Source organism: Crinia signifera, chromosome 1, assembly GCF_055691185.1.
Source record: "Crinia signifera chromosome 1, ASM5569118v1, whole genome shotgun sequence".
NCBI lineage: Eukaryota > Metazoa > Chordata > Amphibia > Anura > Myobatrachidae > Crinia > Crinia signifera.
The window spans coordinates 53288551-53311100 of NC_139217.1; the positions used below are offsets into that span (position 1 = coordinate 53288551).

At 41.4% G+C, this 22550-nt stretch overlaps 1 protein-coding gene across 1 annotated transcript in view; it reads right to left on the minus strand.

Annotated features, from left to right (window-relative positions):
- Nucleotides 1–1687: 1687 nt before the first annotated feature.
- The window catches only part of CPZ (carboxypeptidase Z), a 74748-nt gene continuing 53885 nt past the window's right edge, over nucleotides 1688–22550 (minus strand). The window contains exons 7-11 of the mRNA XM_083151911.1: nucleotides 21134–21292; nucleotides 20257–20392; nucleotides 16437–16576; nucleotides 4673–4772; nucleotides 1688–2186 (exon numbers count right to left, since the gene is read on the minus strand). Coding sequence (XP_083008037.1) covers nucleotides 1843–2186; nucleotides 4673–4772; nucleotides 16437–16576; nucleotides 20257–20392; nucleotides 21134–21292 — 879 coding nt within the window. The 3' untranslated portion in view covers nucleotides 1688–1842. The remainder of the gene's footprint in view (nucleotides 2187–4672; nucleotides 4773–16436; nucleotides 16577–20256; nucleotides 20393–21133; nucleotides 21293–22550) is intronic.

Below are 22550 nucleotides of genomic sequence, written 5' to 3' on the forward strand. Positions count from 1 at the left end.
TGGCATGTGGGAATGTACACAGAATTATGGGTTATTCAGACATACTGTAGGTTTTTTCTGCTCATTAAAATCAATAATAATGGGAGCGGCTGTAAAGCTCATTTTTTGATTATTTTGATTTCTGGTCATTAGAAGGTTTCACAAAATCCCATATAAGAATGGAGCTGAATTAAGAACTGTTATCAGGAAACCTTTCCAAATGCCTTGTTTGCAGTGAACAAGAAGGTAGGGATGGCCATCGACCATTGATGATTTAAAATCATCAATGGTTTATGGCCGATGTTGAATACTTTTGCCATAGATGTGGGAGAACCAGATGGTTTCCCTACATCGATGGCAAAGGAGAACCGATGTTTCCTTTTTTTTTTTTCAAGGTGCCGGGACTAGGTGCATAGCTCTGTCCCCCTCCCCCCCAACATCCAGAAGTTCCACCACCGAATTCTGATTGGCCCACAGGCCATTCAGTCAAATGTAATGGATGACCATCGATAGCTATAACTATCGATGGTTATTCATCATATAGTTTACTACTATCGATGGCTGGGTGCAAAATCGCCATCAATGGCAACCATCGATGGCAACTGCAAAGATGGCCATCCTTACAAGAAGGGTTTATTTACTGTATACTTCTTGGACAACAATAGACCAATTTAAAGGTAAAAAGAGTAAATTAAGTATCCACAGAAAAATGGTTAAAAAAAGAGTTCATTTTTAGAAATGTATATTATTGAGAAGGGTGGGTATCGCCATACTTTGGGCGGGATGTAGTAAAAAAAATGTGGTTAAAAACCCTGTTTTCTAGGTTTTATACACATTTTAAAATTCACTAGAGCCCCTCACTGCAGAGCTTTGCTGCGGGAGATACACCAGCTCTAGTTGGCAGAACCCCATAGAAGCCAATGGGCTCCACTTTGCAGCACACAGATCCCTCCCAGCATGCCCTGCAGCCACCAGCTTCTCTGCGCATGCGCAGTTGGACTTCCCTGTTAGAAAAGAGGAAGGCTTCTGGCGGCTTCCAGGTCCAGCGGCTTCCACTGCAAGCAGGTCTACCGGCTTGCAGCTTCCTCTTCTGGTGGCTTCCGGCGACCTTTGCATCAAGGGGTCTGATCACCTGCCGCTTCCGGGTCTGGTGGCTTCCAGCAACCAACTGGGGCCCCAGCTCTGTACATGGCTCTGCAGCACGTGGCCCACCTTTAGCGTTAATGCAATAAAAATATTATTGCCATTATTAAGTTACAGCTTTAACGCGATAATATCGCATTAACTTGCCCAGCAATAAAAAAAAACATGCAATACATTTCAACAGTGGAGTAACAAATTTTTAAATTGTCAAATTTATTTGAAATTTTGTATTTTGAACAACTGAAATACCAATTGTGAAGTATTATATCTAATGAATTTGAACTTTATTGTTATCAAAAACTTTTCAAGTATAAGATCTGTAGTCTAAATCCTAAATAACACGGAGTGACAATGCTTTTTCATTATGCTGTAGTATAAATATTGTAGTAACAAAAAATGTCAATATAAAGGTGTGCTAACGTATTCTATATAGATCATTTTATTTATCCTTTATGCATTATGTGTATTTTTTTAAAGTACTTTATCTTGTGTTCATTATCATAAAAATCTACATAAATTTTTTACAAGAATTTGGAAGACTGCATGAAAAATAGACAGCAACACATAAAAGTAAAAAATAATATTATTGTTAATTAAAACACATAAAAGTAATTAAGATCAGCTAAAGGTTATACTATTAATAACTAAGCTGACATTGATAGCTAGAAAAGATAGCGAATGTGCCCATGTAACGATTCATTTATACATGAATTATTGTGTTCAATTGTTTTTAAGTAACCATGATGGTCTATTATGACCTAACATACTGAAATAAGACCACCACCAAGGCTTCTCTCTGTCTTGAGATTCTTCACCTAGATCACCTTCTCCATGCTGGGCATGAGGGTTAAAAGAGTCCAGTGGGTCAAATCGATCATAAATATCTTCTGGAACAACTTTGCGACTTTTCACATCAACGCGGTTCAAGACAAAATTGACTCGTCCAGCCTTAGTCAATTTAGCTGGTAGAGTAATTTTTTTGGTAACCTTAGAGAAGCCGAAAGCTTCTGCGGAGACCACGTGGACACCTGGAATCAAAAGTCGCCAGTAATCTCCATCTTCACCTTTAAAAAAAAAAAGAAAAGAAAAAATCACAAAAACAAAAATCTTTTGACTAAAATGAAATAATCAATAACTTCAAAATATTGCTATAAATAAATGATGAAATAGCATCTACAAAGTACTCCTGGGGGAGGTTAGGTAACAGTTGTAGGACAGAAAATTCACAGCTCATACAAAATGCACGTATGAAGACAAATTGGGGATGATTATGGCTAAAGCATTACCGTAATAACTAAGACGTTTTAGCAAATATATAAATAAATAACAATAATAATAATAAGAGCCTGCACATGTAATATTTATTTGACGCAAGGGGCCACCTACTTATTCTCAAACGGACCCCGTTGTTAGAACACTTCACCTTTTAGCAACACTTATGTTTTACAATGCTACGCTTAATTTTTTATGCTAGAAACCCTTTCAGTGCCATCGATGAAGAATTTATAGCTATGTCCACTGCACACTTACGTTGCCATCACCATTAATAATAATTTGAGCTTCCTGCCATAGTGTGCACAGGGACAAAAGGATCTTTACAAGCAAAATAAAATATGACTGTTGTGCCTGTATTCCAGCTGCAGGAGTTTGGAAAGGGGTTGGAAAATGTGGCTCTCCCGGAGAAGGTGACATGGTCAACCACTATTGGTCGGCAGTCAAAAGGTCGACACATGGAAAAGGTCAATATGCATTAGGCCAATATGGTCAAGAGGTCAACATGAAAAACATAGACATAGAAATAGGTCGACATGATTTTTTCATACCCAATTTGGGTGGGGCCAATTTTTGTTAAATATAGTGATCAAAACAAGAAGAAGAGGTGGTTTCGCACATGGATTAAAATAAGAAATGACGATAGTGTATGTAATAATAATAACAACATCTATTTAAACGCAGCCACAGTGCTCCACTTATATATAATCAGTAGATACACATGGTTCTTAATACAAAAGTTTGTGCAGAAAAATACTTGACATAATCACTAGTGAATCCCAGTGCAGAATGCGTCTTATTTTCAGAAAATAATTATTACGATCTGTACAATTTTCGAATTAATGAGAGTGATTATAAATTATGCGGCATCACAATGTGAAGCTTACAATGGGCACATTGATTGAATTGTGTAGAATCAGAGAATGAAGAACCACATCACGGAGAAAATACAGGCGTGCAGAAAGATCACGGGTATTAAGATTAAACTCTTCCTTCATGTCCCCGGCCTATTCAAAATGTAAGATTGATAACACTGCCATTGATGGTCAATGTCTTTAATCCACCAGCAAAAAATAATCAGATAATTGAGCCATCAATGGTTTATCCTTGTGCATAGTATCAGTTTGAGACAGTTGTGAATTTCTTTTGGTGATTTTTTTTTAATTAAAAATAGTGTTTCATTTGTTTGGTTAAAAAAAATGTCAAAAGATAATCTAGAATATGTTCATGAATTGTTCTTAATTGCTATTATTAACCCTTTGAGTGCCAACATCTCTGTGAGAGATGTTCAAAATATCCACTAAAACTGCCGGCGTCGCTCACATTTGCTATATAAATTCAAATTCAAAATGGCGTATTAAAAAAAAGATTATATTTCCTATATAAGGTAAACATTGCAGGTCATTTTGATGAATAAAAATGTTTGCTTGCCAATTTTCACACCTATTTTGACAAATTCACTTCGCACACAAAGGGTTCATTTATATTATTCATAAATTGCACAGTCCAACAAAAACAACTCTTCAGTTGCCAAGTATCTTTTAATGTATTTAGGGTATTTTGGGGTTTCTGGATTGATAAAGTAAAGCAACTTTTTCAAATTGGCTCTAGTTCTTGAGATAATGTATACCCTCAACTTAAGTCCCATACACACTAGATGATATCGTTTATGAATGATATTGGCAACGATTATCTGCTGAATCACTGGCAAGCGATATAGTGCATACACACTGAGCGATATTGTTAACAATATCGTTCAGTGATATCATTGGGTTCCCCACAGAACATGCAGTCATTCATGATATAGTTAACGTTGACCTGCACGTACAGACAACAGTAGGTATCATTATCAACCAGCAGGAACACGCATCATTAATGATCTTGAGCATACACACACTGGACAATATGAACGATATATCATTAACGATATTGTTCATATCGTTAATGATATATTGTCTAGTGTGTATGGGGCGTAATAGGAAACCTAGATATAACGCGTGCATATGGGAATCTCCCAGAACAATCTAGAAGATGAGACACACCAAAGTCTAAAAGTGATTGGCCATTGTCAGTAGACTGTTGAGCGATTTGAGTTGTCCATTGTGTTACTTGTTTCTCATCCATATATCTCAGAAATCAGAGCTAATCTACCTAACCCATGTGATACTGAGAATCAGTACCACAAAGTTACATAAACGTCTCTCTAATATGATAGCCAATAAAATGAGTATTGATCAGTGTTATTCATTTGTCCACATGAAATGGATACAAATATTACCTGTGGTTACGTCGTGACGAATTCCTTTTACTGAGATCCGAGCATTTTTTATTGGATTGCCATATTCATCCTTGACTACTCCCTTAATGCCACGATGCACCTAGGAGTAAAACAAGTTGGTTTTTACTCTACAGTTAATTTATCAGTTATCTGATCTGTATCAAACCTTCTAGATATGAAGAAAGGGAGCTGTGAAGACAGAGATTAGAGGTAGGAGCAGATAGGGGGCTAGATTCTCTAAGCTTCAAAAGTGCTAAAATGAAGAGTGATAAACAGCCAGCCAATCAGCTCCTACCTGCCATGTCACAGAATGTGTTTGAAAAATGTCAGACAGGAGCTGATTGGCTGGCTGTTTATCACTCTCCAATTTATCACTTCTGAAGCTTAGAGAATCTGGCCCAGGGACTGGGGGTGGGGAGTTTTGGCACAGCACAAAGTGAAAGTAAAAACTGTCACAGCTCAAAGTGGAAGTACATTTCAGAATCCATCATTTTGACGGGCTTTTATCTAATCTTAGTAAATAAACCACTAAACCTTCCCTTGTTTATATGACCTTAATCTGGTTATGTTAAATTAGTAAATCTGCATGAAGCTAATGCTTTGAAAGGTAGTAGATGTAGTTTCACTTGCTGCCAACAGATGGCAGTGTAAGCCTGCACAAATATATATGCAAGAGGCATTTGTTGGGACCTGCATTTGGAGGGCATGCTGGTTCCTGTAGTGCCACAAGCAGGATTTAGGGGTAACTCCTTATAGGCTGGCTCTCAACTTAGATATATTGGTTAGTGCTGTTATCATGTAGCCTTGAGGCCCCCACACACTATGCTATTTGGGCACAATTTCACCCGATTTGGATGAATCGGGCTGTAAAATCGGCCCAAATCGCACTTGTAGACATCCTGCCCAACCCGATGCGCGGTCCCGTGCGCATCGGATTGGAGTAGGGAGGTCGGACGGGCTGCACATAAGATTTGCAAAATCTTATGTGCAGCCCGGAGCCGTGCAGGGGACAGCAGTGGGCGGGGGATGCCAGCTAAAAGACAGCTGGGCGGAGGGAACAGGGGGAGGCGGCGTAGGGAGCTGGGCAGGTGAGGAAGCTGTTGCCCTCTGACTCACAGTGCCAGCGGGAGCAGGGCGCCCGGCGCCGGGCAGGAGAAGACGCTGGTACCGGGCAGCAGCGGGAGGAGCAGGGCACTTGAATAAAAAAAAAAAGCCCATACAGATAAATAGGAAGCCATTGATTGGCTGAGACCTCTCTCAGCCAATCAGCGATTGCTCACCTGCCTGGCTTCCTACGCCGCCTCTCCCTGTTCCCTCCACCTGGGTGTCTATTAGCTGGCATCCCCCGTCCGCTGCCGTCCCCTGCATGGCTTTCTCCCCTGCCCGGCTCTCCACAACAGCTCCCCCTACCCATCCAGTCTCAATGCTCCCTCCTCCTGCAGCTCTCCTGGGACTGCATATGATAAATCCATGCAATTTGTCAAATGCAAAACTTGGCACATCAAGTGCCTGATCGTGTGTCCCCCTCCCGGGGAGCTGCAGGGGCAATCAAGTCTGACTTGTCCCTAGGACAAGTTAAACTAATGTATGGGGGCCTTTACAGTAGACAATTATATGGCCCAGATTGGGTGCTGTTATCATGCAGTGCAGGACCTCCGGTATCAGAGAAGCCTTGACGAGGCCCGGAAGCTTATCATATCTTTTGCAAAATATATGTAACTAAGATCTCTGAATTATCTTCTATATTGTTGGTTTTTCAAATCTTATTACTAATGCCCTTGCAGCCCCTGAGGGGCATTACTAATTTGATTGAGCAGCTTTAACATTGTTTTTATAAGCCCGCACGAAGCAAATGCTTCCAAAGCTAGTAGATGTAGTTCCCCTTGCTGCCAACAGATGGCAGTGTTTCATAGCTGCATGGAAACTAGACATACTGTATATAAATGATAGATACTAATTTATACTACATGCATGATATACTATAGACAGGATAATGAACGACAAAGGTACTTTACATGCAAATTAAATAGATATTTCCACCGGGTAACGGTCAAGACAAAAACTTGGAGAAGGAAATCATAAAAACCTATTGTTGGCTTTAGGAATGTTGTGTATGTAATCTTCATTTTTATTATTATATTTTCATTATTGTATAAAACAGATGTACTAAGCTTCAAAAATTTATAAAGTGGAGAGTGATAACCTACCAGCCAATCAGCTCCTAACTGTCACATCACAGGCAGTGTTGTAAAAATGACAGTTAGTGGCTGGCTGACTGGCTGGTACTTTACCACTCTCCAATTTCTCACTTTTTGAAGAATATTACATCTAGCCCATATGTAGGAAAATTTTGCATATTGTTATATATTTGAAAGTGACAAGACTTGATTAATAGATTATAGGACCCAGTGATGGATTAAGAGTAATTTAGTAATCAAGACACTGCCAATCAACTCCTTCACTAATCAATCAATCAATCATTCCTTAACTGCTTCTCTGGTCCTTGGTTCAATTAATCTGCCCCCCTTGCCATGTAATGTTATATTCCACATACAAAGCCAATTCATTTTAAATACATTTTAAATTTACTTTATACAACATGCAATAATGATTTATTAAATGGAATTTGACCATGCGCCATTGGGGTTTGTGTAGGCCAGTAGTTCCCAACCCTGGTCCTCAAGTACCCCCAACAGTGCACGTTTTCCAGGTCACCCGGCAGGTGCACTCATTATTCAGAGACATTTTAAAAGATCCACAGGTGGAGCTAATTATGTATCTTGTGATTCTGTGTGGAGACCTGGAAAACGTGCACTGTTGGGGGTCCTTGAGGACCAGGGTTGGGAACCACTGGTGTAGGGCCATATGTTGAGATATATGTCTTTTTATTTTTTAGTGGCTGATCCAGGTGGTACACCTTCGGAACCATTGACCCCTCGAGTTGAGTCACTGCCAACTTATGTGTTGAAGATTGAACGGAAAACATGTTACAGAACCTTAAACTGCTAAAAGCTTATAAAATGGTTGAACATGATCAAACTTTGAAAACATCCTTACTATGGAAAAATAATCACATGTACTAATCATTTAGCAAAATATGAAATGTATTATTTTAAAATCTTTATATACCTTATACATTGTTACTTACTCCATGTGCGGTTAATCTTTTTAATGAAAAGCACATTAGTGTAGTATGAAAGTATACATAACATTTTTCCTTGGGCCTTATTCAGATCTGATCGCAGTACAAATTTGTTCTCAAAATGGGCAAAACCATGTGCACTGCAGGTGGGGCAGATGTAACCTGTGCAGAGAGAGTTACATTTGGGTGGGGTGTGTTGAAACTGAACTCTAAATTGCAGTATAAGAATAATGCAGCCAGTATTTACACTGCACAGAAACAAAATAACTCACATACATCTAACTTTCTCTGCACATGTTACATCTGCCCCACCTGCAGTGCACATGGTTTTGCCCATTTTGAGAACAAATCGCTCAGATCTGAATAAGGACCCTTGTTCTGAGGACATTGCTTTACATATATTTAGGGAGGGGAATTGACTGTTCTGCGATCTATATTGCATATTTTTGAAACTTTTAGCAAAAGTTGTTGTTCGCCCTGTCCAAAGGGCACCTTAGGCCATTTGGTTTGTACACACAGCCCATCTTTTTCTACGTACAATAAAGAACCCTCAGGCAGGTTTTATCCAGAGAACATAATTTTAAAATGAAAACTAACATTTATTTTATTGAGCCGTTTTGTCTGCCAAATAAAACCTTAATTTCTAGCAGCTACTTCTTATATCTCGTTTTTATTGATTTTCGAGCTGCCAAATCTCAAACACTTTATTTAAAGCACTGCACTTACCTAAACGACCTTTTATAAAAAATGCGAAATAATTCTATAAAACGGTTTCATCCAGCTACAGCTTAATTGATCTGCCAGATATCTCTCGTCCCTATAAGTGGATCTGGTGCATATCAGCGTATAATATTTCTTGATTGGTCTTGGCAAATTTTACCAATAGCTGCAGTTAAATCACTAAACATTTATCAAGACGTTTTATCAGTGTTCTGTATTCTCTCATTGTTTTCTAAAGGCTAGACTCGGGCTGTGTCTCCATTTCGCAAATCTTTCATCTTGAGAGCTTTAATGTGTAATGTGTATGGGTTTTATTCTTCCTTATTGTACTCACCAAGAACAATTTTCACCAGAGAGCTGTAAAATGGAATGGGCTTGGTGGTCTGAACTGCAGTACTTAAGTTCTATTAAAAGTCGCCGCAGGAAACTTTAATGTTCTGCAGAGAGAGCCTTCAATACTCCAGTGAGGCCACCAGCTGTATCAATATCTTCACTGTTAGTTAAAGAAATCAGAAAACATTAAAAAAATAAGCCCCGGTCTGTCACCGCCATAAAGTAGTTTTTCCACCGGTGTCCAAGAAAAGGACTTTTTTCTTTATCTTCAAAATTGTATTCTTTTATTCAAACTATAGATATACATTAAAGGTCTATTTAATGGAGTACAACAGGCATGTCCAAACTATGGCCCTCCAGCTGTTGTGAAACTACACATCCCAGCATGCCTTGCAGTAGTTTTAGCATTCCCTAATAGCAAAACTGTGGCAAGGCATGATAGACTTGTAGTTTCACAACAGCTGGAGGGCCGTAGTTTGGACATGCCTGTTGTACAGCATAGTGTTTCATGTAACCAAGCAGGTGCACAGGTGCATTCATTATTCACTGACATTTAAAAAAGTACACAAGTGGAGCTAATTATTTAATTTGTGATTCGGGGGTAGATTTATTAAGCTCGTTGAAGTGATAAAGTGTCTGGTTTTTATCACCAGCCAATCAGCTCCTACCTGTCGTGTTTCAAACCAAGCCTGCAACTTTCCAGGTAGGAGTAGATTGGCCAGTGATAACCAGACAGTTTATCACTTCACCGAGCTTAATAAATCTACCCCTAGGTGTGGAGACCTGGGAAAACATGAACTGTGTGGGTCCTGAGGACTGAGTTTGAGAACCTGTGGAGTACAGGGTTCATGGTGAATTTTAAGTTCTGTACTCAATGCGAGGGGGTTAAACGGCGGGAATTGCAGAAAACAAGTGAACATTGCTGTTTAACCACCCTTGCTGGCCGCTCCCCGTATTTAATGTTCTGGGAGAATCCTCGCTGTCACAGGACAGTGACGATTCCCACAAACAGTGAGGCTCGCGGCTGATGCAGGGAGCCCGCTGCATTTAGCCACGAGTCTCGTTGTTTCAGCGGCCGCATACGCCGGTTCCACCTTGCTCCAAAAACGGAGCGTGGGGGAAACAGCGTGTGTGGAGGTCAGTAGAACACTGACCCTGCGAGCTGTGACAGCAAGCAGGCAGCCCTGATCGCTGTCACAGCTCACAGAAAGCATTAAATATACCCCTTAGAGTTCAAGGGTCATTTACCGCAGCATTTGACCAGGCTTTCCCAACTGAATGATGTAGTAAAAAGGTTGACATTTTACAATGGCATATTTTTAAAATGTTGACAATAATGTTGACCGTAATGATGCCAAGATTGTTAAAATGTTGATATTGAACATGTTGGCATGTGCAATGCTTACATTCTGCATGGACCAGTAGAGACGTGCTACGGTTAGGCTATGGTTGAGGAGGGTTAGGCACTGGGAGAGGGTTAGGATATGGTCAGGGAGGTTTGGTTTAAGACTTGCTTGGGGGTTAGTGGATAGTGGAACTCATCACCGGATGTAAAGCTGGATATGCTGAAAGTTCTCATCAGTTGACTGCCTGACAGCACAGGAGCTGCCGGATCCTACATAACAGCAAAGTCACCGCTAGACACCCAGAGATGTTTTCTCGCCATTCCGAAATGTAGACATTTAATTAATGCTGTCAGGAATGTCAACATTTGTGATGAACATTGACAAAATATACTGGAACATTGACAAAATATACTGCACCCTTTGCAGTGATATGTTCATGGCCAAAGCCGTCAGCCAATTAGGAAATGCCATTTTAAGCCTGATCCCAAATTGCACCGATTTCAGCCACATTTGGCATCTGCTCTTATAACAGACTGCACATGTGCAAAAGTGAACACATGCACCTTTGCAAATCTCAAAGTTATTCTGAGTTGCTGTTATTTCTCTAGATCAGGCATTCCCAACCACGGTCCTCAAGGCACACCAACAGTGCAGGGTTTAGTGATATCCAGGCTTCAGCACAGATGGTTAAATCAAAATAACTGCGGTACTAATTAAGTCACCTGTGGTCAAACCTGGATTTCTCTAAAACCTGCACTGTCGGTGAGCCTTGAGGACCGTGGTTGGGAATGCCTGCTCTTGATCCATAAAGTGGGTGTTACTGGGGTTCAACTGGGTGGTAATTGGGCATATGCAGTGTAAGAGAGCTGTCTTGCCTGTGTATGGTCAGAGTTATTCACCATTCACCATTTCAGTTGTATCTTTTGCCCCTAGCATGGGGTAGCTGTAAGTAGCAATTCTAACAATGACCGGAACTCTAGAGGCCCAGTAGCAGGGATCTGCGCAACTTCCGCACTTCCCTTTGTGACTGCATATGGAACTTTGGAGTCGCAAACTCAAAATAAGGCCTCTTTCTATTACAATCCAGTTTAGTAAAAAAAATAAACAGAATACTATTAAATACAACACACGAAAGTACCAAATTCGATACGTCATGTTTGCAAAGAGCTAGAAACGTGTTACAATGCCAACAATGTATTTTTATATATTAAAAGTAAAGGCACATACCTAACTTATTATACTAGATTGTTTACTATACTTTTTACATATACTTTACGCCTGTATGCAGAAGCCATTAATTACATATATGCCTGCAGGTAAAAACTATAAATTATTTGCTGTCTACCTTGCTTCCTTAGCACATCCATCCTTCTCTATAAAGGAAACTATTAAGCTTTCTCTCGGCACCGTAAGCTTAAATTCTGTGCTCAACCTGATTCACTACCATTTAACTAACCAAAATATGCACACGGGGGGGTGATTGCAAATCCACCGCCCAAAGCTGACATCTCACTTGTGCCCAGCGAAGATCTATTCACCATGTGCTCTGCAGATTTGCAAAGTCAGTTCCCCAGGAGTAACGAATCCAGTTACAATAATATGAAACATCACTTAACCTTTAGCACCCTAACAGCAGATTTATAATAGATATAACATCCCTAGTAGCAGTTAATAATCAGAGAATTAAATATGGTCGGTGGATCTGGGACAATAGTCCGTCATAATCATAAAACCTCAAACCATGTCTAGACTTAGTGGAGGCAGCGAGAGGAATAAATAAAGCATAACCCAAAGATGAAACCCAATCCAAGGACATCTCTGCTTACAATTACTACAGTGAGTTGTTCACATTCGTTTTACGCTAGTCGTAAAACTGTAATAACTTGCTGCATTAAAGGAAAAAAAAAAGAGTCTGCGTCCGACTGCAGGCTCATCGGTCTCTATAGGATTGGATGAAAGCTCACAGTTTATCTGGGCTGGGGGGGGGGGTTGTAGATGATATGACAGACACAACAAGCTATCACCAATAACTGTTGATGCAAACGACTTGGGAAATTGTCACCTTTTTATGCATGTCACCTTTTTACGGAGAACCAAAAATGTTGCAGAACTAAATATAATAGTGAGTAGCGTCCCCCTGGTTTGGGTTTAAGAACAAGTCGATATATATATATTACCAATGTTAAAATTTTTCCACATTTTTCCCAGGGGAAGGGGGGGGGGGGGCAAATGTAACATGGAGAGAGTTAGATTTGTGTGAGTTATTCTGTTTCTGTGCAGTGTAAATACTGGCTGCATTATTTCTACACTGCAATTTAGATTTCAGTTTTAACAAACCCCACCCGAACATGACCCATTTGAGTGCCGCTGTTGTCCTTTCCACGCTATATATATATATATATATATATATATATATATATATATATATATATATATATTCCAATGAACTGGCACCCTTCTCCTGTGTAATAGCTGCCACAGCGCATGTACAGTATTACAAAAATATAAGACTCCAAAATATGGCGCTCACAGAAATAGGCATTAGAGTACCGAGAAATCACATGAAGCCTCCATTACGACAGCGTTTCAGACTTTATTGCCTGTCTTCGGGCTGCGTCATACATAGAACCATATCATACATATGTATGATTCTTGAAACGCTGATGCCGTATTTGTATATTTATTTAATTAAATAAATTGAATTGTAAATATGTATTTTGTGTCCACGTTATATATGTACTTGGTGTTTATGCTATTGTTTGGTTGCTAGGCAACGGCAATGTAACGGTGACACATCACTTAGCCCCGGGGTTCTGAGCGACCCACACACACAAAGACTGTACTAAAGGGAAAATGTGGCCGGGAACCCAAATAGTTTTGGACTTTAGCCTCATTTCAGAAGCTTTGGAATACGATGCATTTCTGGGCTTGGATGCTGTCAGTAACTACTATGTAAATGTATCTGCAATTAGGATGCAATTAGGATGTACAGTAGGTGGTAACACTGCTTCTATGAAGTAATGGTATCGCTCATATGAACCAATCAGGTTAAGTCTATTATTTTCTAGACCAGTGGTTCCCAACCCTGGTCCTCAAGTACCCCCAACAGTGCATGTGTTGCAGGTCTCCACACAGAATCACAGGTTAGATTATTAGCTCCACCTGTGGATCTTTTAAAATGTGCCTGAATAATGAGTGCACCTGCCGGGTGACCTGGAAAACATGCACTGTTGGGGGTACTTGAGGACCAGGGTTGGGAACCACTGTTCTAGAGTACATTGGACAAGATATAGAATCTGATTGGTCACTATGTGCAACATCCCTGTTTGTGTTTTTCAGAAGCTTTAGTAACTATGGGCCTGATTCTAATTGTTTTGGTACCCGGCGTGACCGCACCAGGGACCGAAGCTTCTGCCCTGTGCATGCGCATATTCGCACGTGTACATGTGTAAGGCTTCTTTGTGGTTAAACAAAACTAGTATTATTCAAGAATAATTTAGAGAGCGCACGGAATTAAACACATAATATTCTTGAATAATACTAGTTTTTCTATTGGGATCTACTGTTGATCCTATTGGGATAAAGCAGCGGAGATGTGTGGACCGTGGCGGGGGGGGGGGGGGGGGGGGGGGGGAGTGGACATTCGCACGCCCAACGACCGGTGTCAGAAGGCTCACTAATTTTTGCTGCTTAGCGAGCCAACTAGAATAACTCACTATATCCCTTTGTAACATATGTAAACCCTGTGAAGAATGCACGCATCAATGTGTACATCAAATATTTACAATGCTCAATTTCTTATTTTAAAAAGGGCTCGCTATTTCATAATAGAAATACAAATGTATAAAATGTCAAAAATATGTATTTTCCAGCTTCCTAATGTGTGCGCTCCATGGCCCTTATTCAGATCTGATCGCAGTACAAATTTGTTCTCAAAATGGACAAAACCATGTGCACTGCAGGTGGGGCAGATGTAACATGTGCGGAGAGTGTTAGATTTGGGTGGGGTGTGTTGAAACTGAAATCTAAATTGCAGTGTAAAAATAATGCAGCCAGTATTTACCCTGCACAGAAACAAAATAACTAACACAAATCTATCTCTCTCTGCACATGTTACATCTGCCCCACCTGCTGTGCACATGGTTTTGCCCATTTTGAGAACACATTTGTACTGCGATCAGATCTGAATAAGGCCCCATGTCAGGAAGTCCCCCAATGTGCTCGCTACATGTAAGGTAGTCTCCCAATGTGTGAGCTACATGTAATGATTGAATATAATTCATCATTGGCATATTCAATTCGGGATTCTGACTGTCAGAACATCCCGACAGTCAGAATCTCAGGTTGTTTTTGGTCCTCTCGACTGCAACGCGACAGCCGGAATTCAATGTTCTGGCTGTCGAGTGTCGGAAGATGCAAAGATTGGCAAAAAGTGAAATGGTCACTTCTGACAATAACGAATTACAGGTCTGCAGCAGGCGAGTCCCTGCTGGGATTGAATACCCATAACTGACGTTATTTCCACTGTTGCAAACATCGGCAGACATTGACATTAAGGCCCTTATTCTGATCGGTGCGGCCGGAGCCGATTATGCAGCCAGGACCGTGCGTGCGAAACCCCGCCTTCCATACGGATCGCCAACTCCGTCCGTATGCGGTAAAAAGCTGTCCGAACGGACCGCACGTGTATTTTTCACGGAATACGCCTCCTCCATCTAAGGGAACCTCCCCCATCATTCGATGGTCGCAGACCATCGAATGCAGGACCGTGTGCTCCACCAGCACCCGCAACCTCAGACCACACGGACATTTTTCCGTGCAAAAGCAGGGATCTGGGCGGGCAGCTGACATCCGGCGATGTCATATGTCTGCCCCCTACACGTGCGTCACGGCCGCATTACCATACGTACGCCCAGCGTTTTCATGGGAACGCCCATGAAACGCGGGGCGTATGCATATGGTAATGAGCCCAAATAGCCCTTCACGCCCCTCTCCACCCCCTGTTCGGAGTGTTCACATATCATGCGGGATTTGGCCGTACGCCCCGCTCGCACATGCGCAGAGACGCCTCTGCACATGCGCAGACACAAAACATCGGCGGGCCGAACGCACGCGGATATATCCGCACCGATCAGAATAAGGGCCTAAATTATGTTGATATTGCAATCTAAAATTGGAAATTCAGATTAGAAATCCAAATTTTTAACTACGGGAAGATCCAAATGAGGACTCGGATGGGTTTGGATCCCCAAAATTCTGATAAATTCAGGTTTCTGGAGAAACAAACCGCACGTCTCTAGAAATGTGGGAAGCGCCAGTGAAATGACGCATTAATAAAGTTCCTTTTTGTACGTAAATTCGGCAGAATGAGATTCTGTGTTGTAAATATCTCTGAATTCAGTTGACTAGAACAGAGTTGACAATGACCAATTCATTCCACTGCGTTGTGTGATTGCGGCTGGGCTGAGAACACTTAAGGCTACATTCCACCGGTAGAACATGCATTACTTCAAGGTCAAATGTGGATGCGGGCCAATACAATATGTCACTGAAAACTTTGCAAGCCTCTAGGAGCCGGGCCGACGCGTGTTAATAAATGCGCATATACAAGCATGAATGAAGTTGTCAGTGAGGAATGACTTCTACCCCTATATTGTGCCGAACGCTTATTAGAAAGGGGTGCACACTCCATTTACGCTCTGTTGTGTTGCGGGAACTTGTACATATTTCTAAACACTGCAAGATGTTCTCTCGTTGGATCAACTTGCAGGTCTAGGGGCCCTTTCATAAATTAGCATGTTTAAAAGGAACCAAAAGTGAAAATACTGTACGTGAAGGCCCTTCCTGACATGTGAGGGTTTTTTTGGAGGAAGATGAAATAGATTCCCCACTGCTGCAATGGAATGTAAGATTGGCAGTACTGAAGCGGAGGGAAAGAATAATGACGCAGGTTATATCTGGAATTTGTTTCCCTCAAACGTTTTCTCTTTTCTTAGTCGTTTCTCCTGCCCTGAAACATTACCCCATAAGTCAAATATCAACGAGGAGCACAGTCAATGAATGGGGCAATTTAGGGCATCCTCTGAAACTGATAAAAGTTCTGAATCGGTGCCCCTCTCCCTCCTTCCCGCCCCCATCTTTTCTTATTCACTAAGAGTGAGACTTGACATTGAAGTGAAATATTGTGTCATAGTTTTGCATGCTTAAACCCATGCACTGTTACCATTTCGATTAGGCTCAGCAAAGGTTCTTTATTGTCTTGCCAGATAGAATACAGTTCGTCCTCAGTTGGAAACTTCTCACATCCCAGCTCCAGGGTGAGTTCAAAACAATTTGTGTGGAGATAACTGAAATCTGACATTCCTAAAAGAGAGAAATGTTATGAGATGAAACCGTTGTTGACAGACAGAGCGATTGTACTGTATTTGTGGAATATGCAATGAATCCCGACTGAGCAATGGTTATATGGTACTAGAGATGCACCAGCTTGGTCCTCACACCAGATTCCGGTGCTGCTGTTCCTTAGGATGTGCAGGTGGGGTAGTGTGTAGACCCCTGATAAGCAGTATACTTTTACCCCTTCAGTACCGCTTCCTTTATCAAGTTTTGGTGATGAATTATGTTCACCAGAGGAGAACATCCAGCAAGTGTAACACATATGCGCAGATCCGTAACACTGGTCACTGGCCCGAATTTGGGTCCTACCGAGCGAACCCGAATCAGGCCATTGTTGCTTATTTTGTTTTATTTTCATGCTTTTTGTCCATAAACTGGAGATCTGAGCAAGATGAAGAATAAGCAAAAAACATCATGGCTTAATGGCGTAATGTCATGCTGCCCGAGTTCGGTGGCTGTGTGGGATACAAGGATAAACCCAGATATTTTTTAAAGGGGCAATAACTATGGAGGTTATTCTGGTTGACACGGTGTCATTTTAACGCCGCCCGCCCCCCTTGCATGCTGCGTTCCCCCTTGGGAAACTACATCAGAACGCCCAGCATTTTCATGGGAACGCCCATCAAATGAAGGGTGTTCCCATGGGCGCAGCCCGTCACCGCCGCCCCCCGTCTGCACTGCTAGGTGCAAATGGGTTGGCGAACAAGCACTTTGCCGCACCCGCTCGCACAAAGCGTCTGCACATGCGCATAAAAGTATATGCACATACGCAGTCATGAAACGTATACGCAGGGGAGCAAAAGGACCAAAATAAGGTTCTATATCAGAGGGAGTGCCGCCTCTGGTATAGTAGGCATATGCATTAATGCTTGTAGAGACTTAAAGTACCAACCTATCAGCTCCTCTCTGGCACTTCTTAGACACAACCACTAACATGACAGCTTGGAGCTGACTGGCTGGTAAATTATCTCTCTCTGCACACTCTCTCTCCAAGCGTTGATACGTATGCCCCTAAATATTAAAGACCTTTGAATTAATTAATTATAACGGCTTATAAGGTCCATTATTAATGTCATACATCAAAGGGGGAAAATAAAAGTTTTTAGTGTGGTAAAGGCCCCCATACAAGCTGCAATAGTAGCGCGCAATGTGATGCGCGCTCCCACAGGCATCGCATCGCACAGTACATACTTTTTGTCCTGCCCATGGATCGCATTGCACACAAATCGCAATCAAAACGCATGCGTTGCTATGAGATCCAGCCCATAATGCATCGCATCGTGTATGGGCACCTTTAGAAATCACCAGTTTTTAAAAGCGGCAATCATTGGCACTGCGAAACCAGTTTGATTTTGCCGTGTAAATGATTGCCGCTTTAAAAAATTGGAGATTTCTTCACCAATCACCTCTACAGTCCTCCGCTCTACCAGCTGAGCTATCGAAGGATGCTAAAAAAATTGGAGATTTCTTACCAAATCTCTCACTTTCTGAATCTCTCATCCTATTAAATCTCACCCCAAGTATTGTTTGTATTTTTGCAAATTATATTTATTGGCCAGTTTCCTTTCACATTGTTTGTATTATTAAATTGTTCATCTTTTACAGATTACTTTTTGATGAATGCATAAAAGATGACTTCATCCTTTTTGTATTTCATGTGCTTTTTTCATTTTAGTATATGCTGCAGATCACCTTAAACTGTGACTAGAACATCCTGCACTGTACAGACCATGATCCCAGGAAGCGGCATGTTGCAGCTAGAATTATTTATCATCAGAATTAATTTTGGGGCAGAGATGATAAACACAGTACAAAAATTAAACAATCAATGTAAAAGCAGTATCAATAATTTATATTATACATAAATAATAAATGGTTAATATGAAACCATTCTTAATGCAAACTACACTTATCATTTAAAAAGGCATTGAAAAAAAAACAGAGGTCCCTGATTGTCTGAAATAAAATAAAATATTAGGCGTAGTCAGAAGGAGATCTGCTTTTTTTTTAACTTTTAAGAAAATATACAATTTATTTCTTATATATATTTTCAAAAAAATGAAATCAGATGAAATATCCAATATCAGATAAAACAGACAAAATTTTATTTCTAGTGACTTGTTCTGCAATCATGTGGTGAAGCTTTGAAAGAATCCCTAAAAAAAAACATTTTCTAGGAGCAAGCCCAAACCGCTATAACCCCTTTGTATGCTTAAAATGAAATTCATATAAGCGAGTAATAGAGGTGGAGGGGGTGGAGTTCCTATTTACTTAGGATGCTGTTTGTCTGGTGGACCAGGTTGGGATCTGGCAGGCCAAGGATGTGGAAAACAAAAGGCAGTGGAGTCGAGAGGGAGGGCGGAGCGGGTACTTTTTACCCGTGCCCGCATCTGTTGGAGGGTCCAGGGTCCCGCTTCCCCCTCCCCTGTTGCAGGGAGCCGGGCAGTGGGGAGAGAGATGGCAGGCTACCACCGCAGCACAGCCTCTCTCCCCAGCTCAGCACACAGTGCCACGTGCTGAGATGGGGAGAGAGACAGCTGCAGCAGCAGCCTGTCTTCTCTCTCCCTCTAGTTTTTTTCATGGGGGGAGTGGCCATGCTGGAGGGGTGGATGGTTTTCCATAGTGTCCTGCCGACCACCAGAAGAATGGTGCTTATGAATGTGAATAGTGAGAACACAACCTAACAACTCATTACAGCTAATCACAGATTTGCATGACAAATTATAAAATTATGTAATCAAGATAACACACTGAGCAAATTACAACTTTTTAACCCTTTGCATGAATTTGTCAAAATTGGTATTTTTTGACTGCGCATGCGCATAATGAAATTTGCGGTGTCCCTTGGCGAATGACTCGGCGACTTGCACGGAGCGGTGCGACTCGGGTGCCGCCCATGGGAATGCCCAGCTGAGCGTTATCATGGGAATGCGGGCATGCCGATGTGTGCCGGGGGCGGGCGGCAGACGTCACATGACGTCAGCCGTCCGCACTGTCTTCGGCTGGAAATCCGCAAATATTAGTCAGTCTCCACTGACTTATATTTGGAAGCCCAAAAAATTGATGATAAAATGGAAGGTGGTAACTCACCAGGCAATCAATTCCTGACTGTCACAGCTGATTGGCTAATGCATTATTACCTTCCACTTTATCACCAATTTATCATGTTACCATGCTTAACATATCGCTCCAAAGTGTACAAGGGGTACTACAGTGTGGCATAATGTGAAGCGCCAATACTGTGTGGCAGAATTAAATCTGAATTAAAAATGTTGTGCACCATAATGTGAATAAGAGGCACTACTGTGTGGCATAATGTGAATTTGGGGCACTACTGTGTGGCATAATGTGAATAAGGGGCACTATTGTGTGGCATAATGTGAATAAGGGGCACTACTGTGTGAAAATGTGATTTGGCAATGCTGTGCACTATAATGTGAATAAGGGGCATACCGTTTTTTAAAGAAGAGATTTAGTTTACAAATTAAAGATTTGAATTTTCTTAAAACAATGAATGACTATGCAATATCACTTACATTTTAAGAATGTCAACTAAATTTTATTTAATGTAACATGTAGACAAGTTGGGTAACAAGGAAGAATATTCTTTATGTAGATGCAGATTAATATCAAGAAAAGTAACTCACCTCCACTAAAGCTGTACCATTCAGCACCATTAATTATTCCCCCTTTCTTAACAAAATTCCCTCCACATCTTTCAGTTGATTTGTCAGACATTTTGGGATGGGAGGCCACAAAGGTTTTTGCAAGCATCTTAAATACCTGAAAAGAGAGAATATTAATGATTTTCACAACAAATTTATCTAATGCTGTCCATACACTTGTGCGATCGGATTCGATGCCAATGTCCATCGAACCCGATCGCATCTTGTGGTGCTAAAGTGTCCTCTTTGCAGCACCCAATGTCTCATGCCTTCTTGAGATGGCATATCGGGTGCAGGAAGAGGGCGGGCAGAGGACGGCATTATGTAGCACAAGAAGGGCTAGCGCTAACGAGTGGCGGGGGTCAGTCAGCGGTGGCGGCAGAAGTGTTTAAACACTGGGCAGCCCTCTGATTGGCTGAGCTATCTCAGCCAATCAGAGGGCTGCCCAGTGTTTAAACAATTATACCGCCACAGTAGCGCTAGCAGACGGCGGAGGTCAGCTGTGGCGGCAGAAGTGGGCTGCCCAGTGTTTTAAACACTTCTGCAAGGAATATCTGTGATGTCATCGCTGACTTCGATCAGCAACATAACAACTAGTGGCTCTGGAATTATAGGGAATACATTCCATTTTGGGAAGCTGAATCACAATGTTTGAATGTTGTGGAGCTAGAGAGCTAAGTGCTGGCTGGCCATGGGAGGTCCGAGTCCTCTGTTTTTAAACCTATTCCCATGACTTGGATCATTCAGAAGGTTGAATTATGGGTAACAAAGAACCAAGTAAAAACTTTGTGTGGGACAAGTAAGACACTGAAGTTTATAATGTCCAATAGATAAACGTGTGTACAAAGTTTCGTCTCACCTTGTCATCTGGAGTGGGAGAATTCATCTTCTCTTCCAAAGGGTGTTTAGAGAAGTCATACGGATAACTAACAACCAGGTCACCGCCATGAAGGCTACCAGATAAAACAAATGGGATGGATCTCATCCACTTCATAACAGCTTTGGTCTCTGGTGCAACCTGCATGAGATATACATAATATGTTAATTAAAAGAACATGATCAAAGACTTGGTTGAATTGTCCTCGATAAGGGTCAGGTGTATCAACCTTAAAAAAGTGATCAAATGGAGAGTAATAAGCAGCCGGCCAATCAGCTCCCAACTGACATGTTACAGGCTGGGTTTGAAAAATGACAGGTAGATGATGATTGGCTGGTTGTTTATCACTCTCCACTTTTTTTACTTTTTGAAGCTTGATACATCTGGCCCTTATGGGCCCTTAGGGGCATTTTCTAAGCGACTTTGCCAAACTAAGCAAAGTCGCTTAGAGAATGCCTTAATATCGGCATGTGTGTAGGCCGTATCAGAGTCATTGCATTCAGGTGTTAAAGCTGTTCTAAACCACAACAACCTATAAGCCAGTGGTTCCCTAACTGTATGCCTGGTGTTCCTCAGGACACTTGCAGTAGTGTCTCGGGTTGGTGGTCCAGAACCAATTCAAATTATTAATGGTCAATGTGATAGAGAAAACCAGTGCTTGTGGCTTCCAATAATAACATTTGTGGACAAATAGAACCAAATGCTGTCCCTTACCACATAACTGACCATAAGGATGACATATTAACACCATTTACGTAATTCAATATTTGTTTCTGAATTTCTCCATAAGATACATTTTCCCCAGGGGTGCCTTAAAATATTTTTATATTTTAAGGCGTTGTGATTCAAAAAAGTTTGGGAACCACTGCAATACGCTATTAGATGTCTCGTGCAAAAGTATACAATGAAAGCAAGTCCCTGATTGGCTGGTGTGGCTCAAAGCAAATGTTGTTCCTAATGAAAAGTAAATAATTTAGCTATATAACACTAAGGCAGACCAAGAATAAAGCCCTCTTTTATATTATTATTATTTTTTTTCCATTGTTATTTAACTTGCCACAGTTTCCACCAAGCCATGTAAGTAATGTCAGTGTAACTCAATATTTTATAAGTACAATGTAGTGTCAACTGACATACCAACATGACAGACTTACACATCCAATTGCTGGGTCGCACCTGGGATTTAGATGGGTAGTGTAAGGACTCTGAAGGGTACCGCCAAACCTGACCCCTAACTCTATTGCCTCTCCTAGCGGTTGACGGACACGTACGGTGCTAGGCTTCACCAATAACAGCCGCATTCTATTGAGCTGGTTATGCCGGCTCCGCCCTCGATGCGCCTGGTCTTATGTGGGACACCGTGTCCGCCAAGGCGAGAAGAGTGCAAGAGGAAAAACTA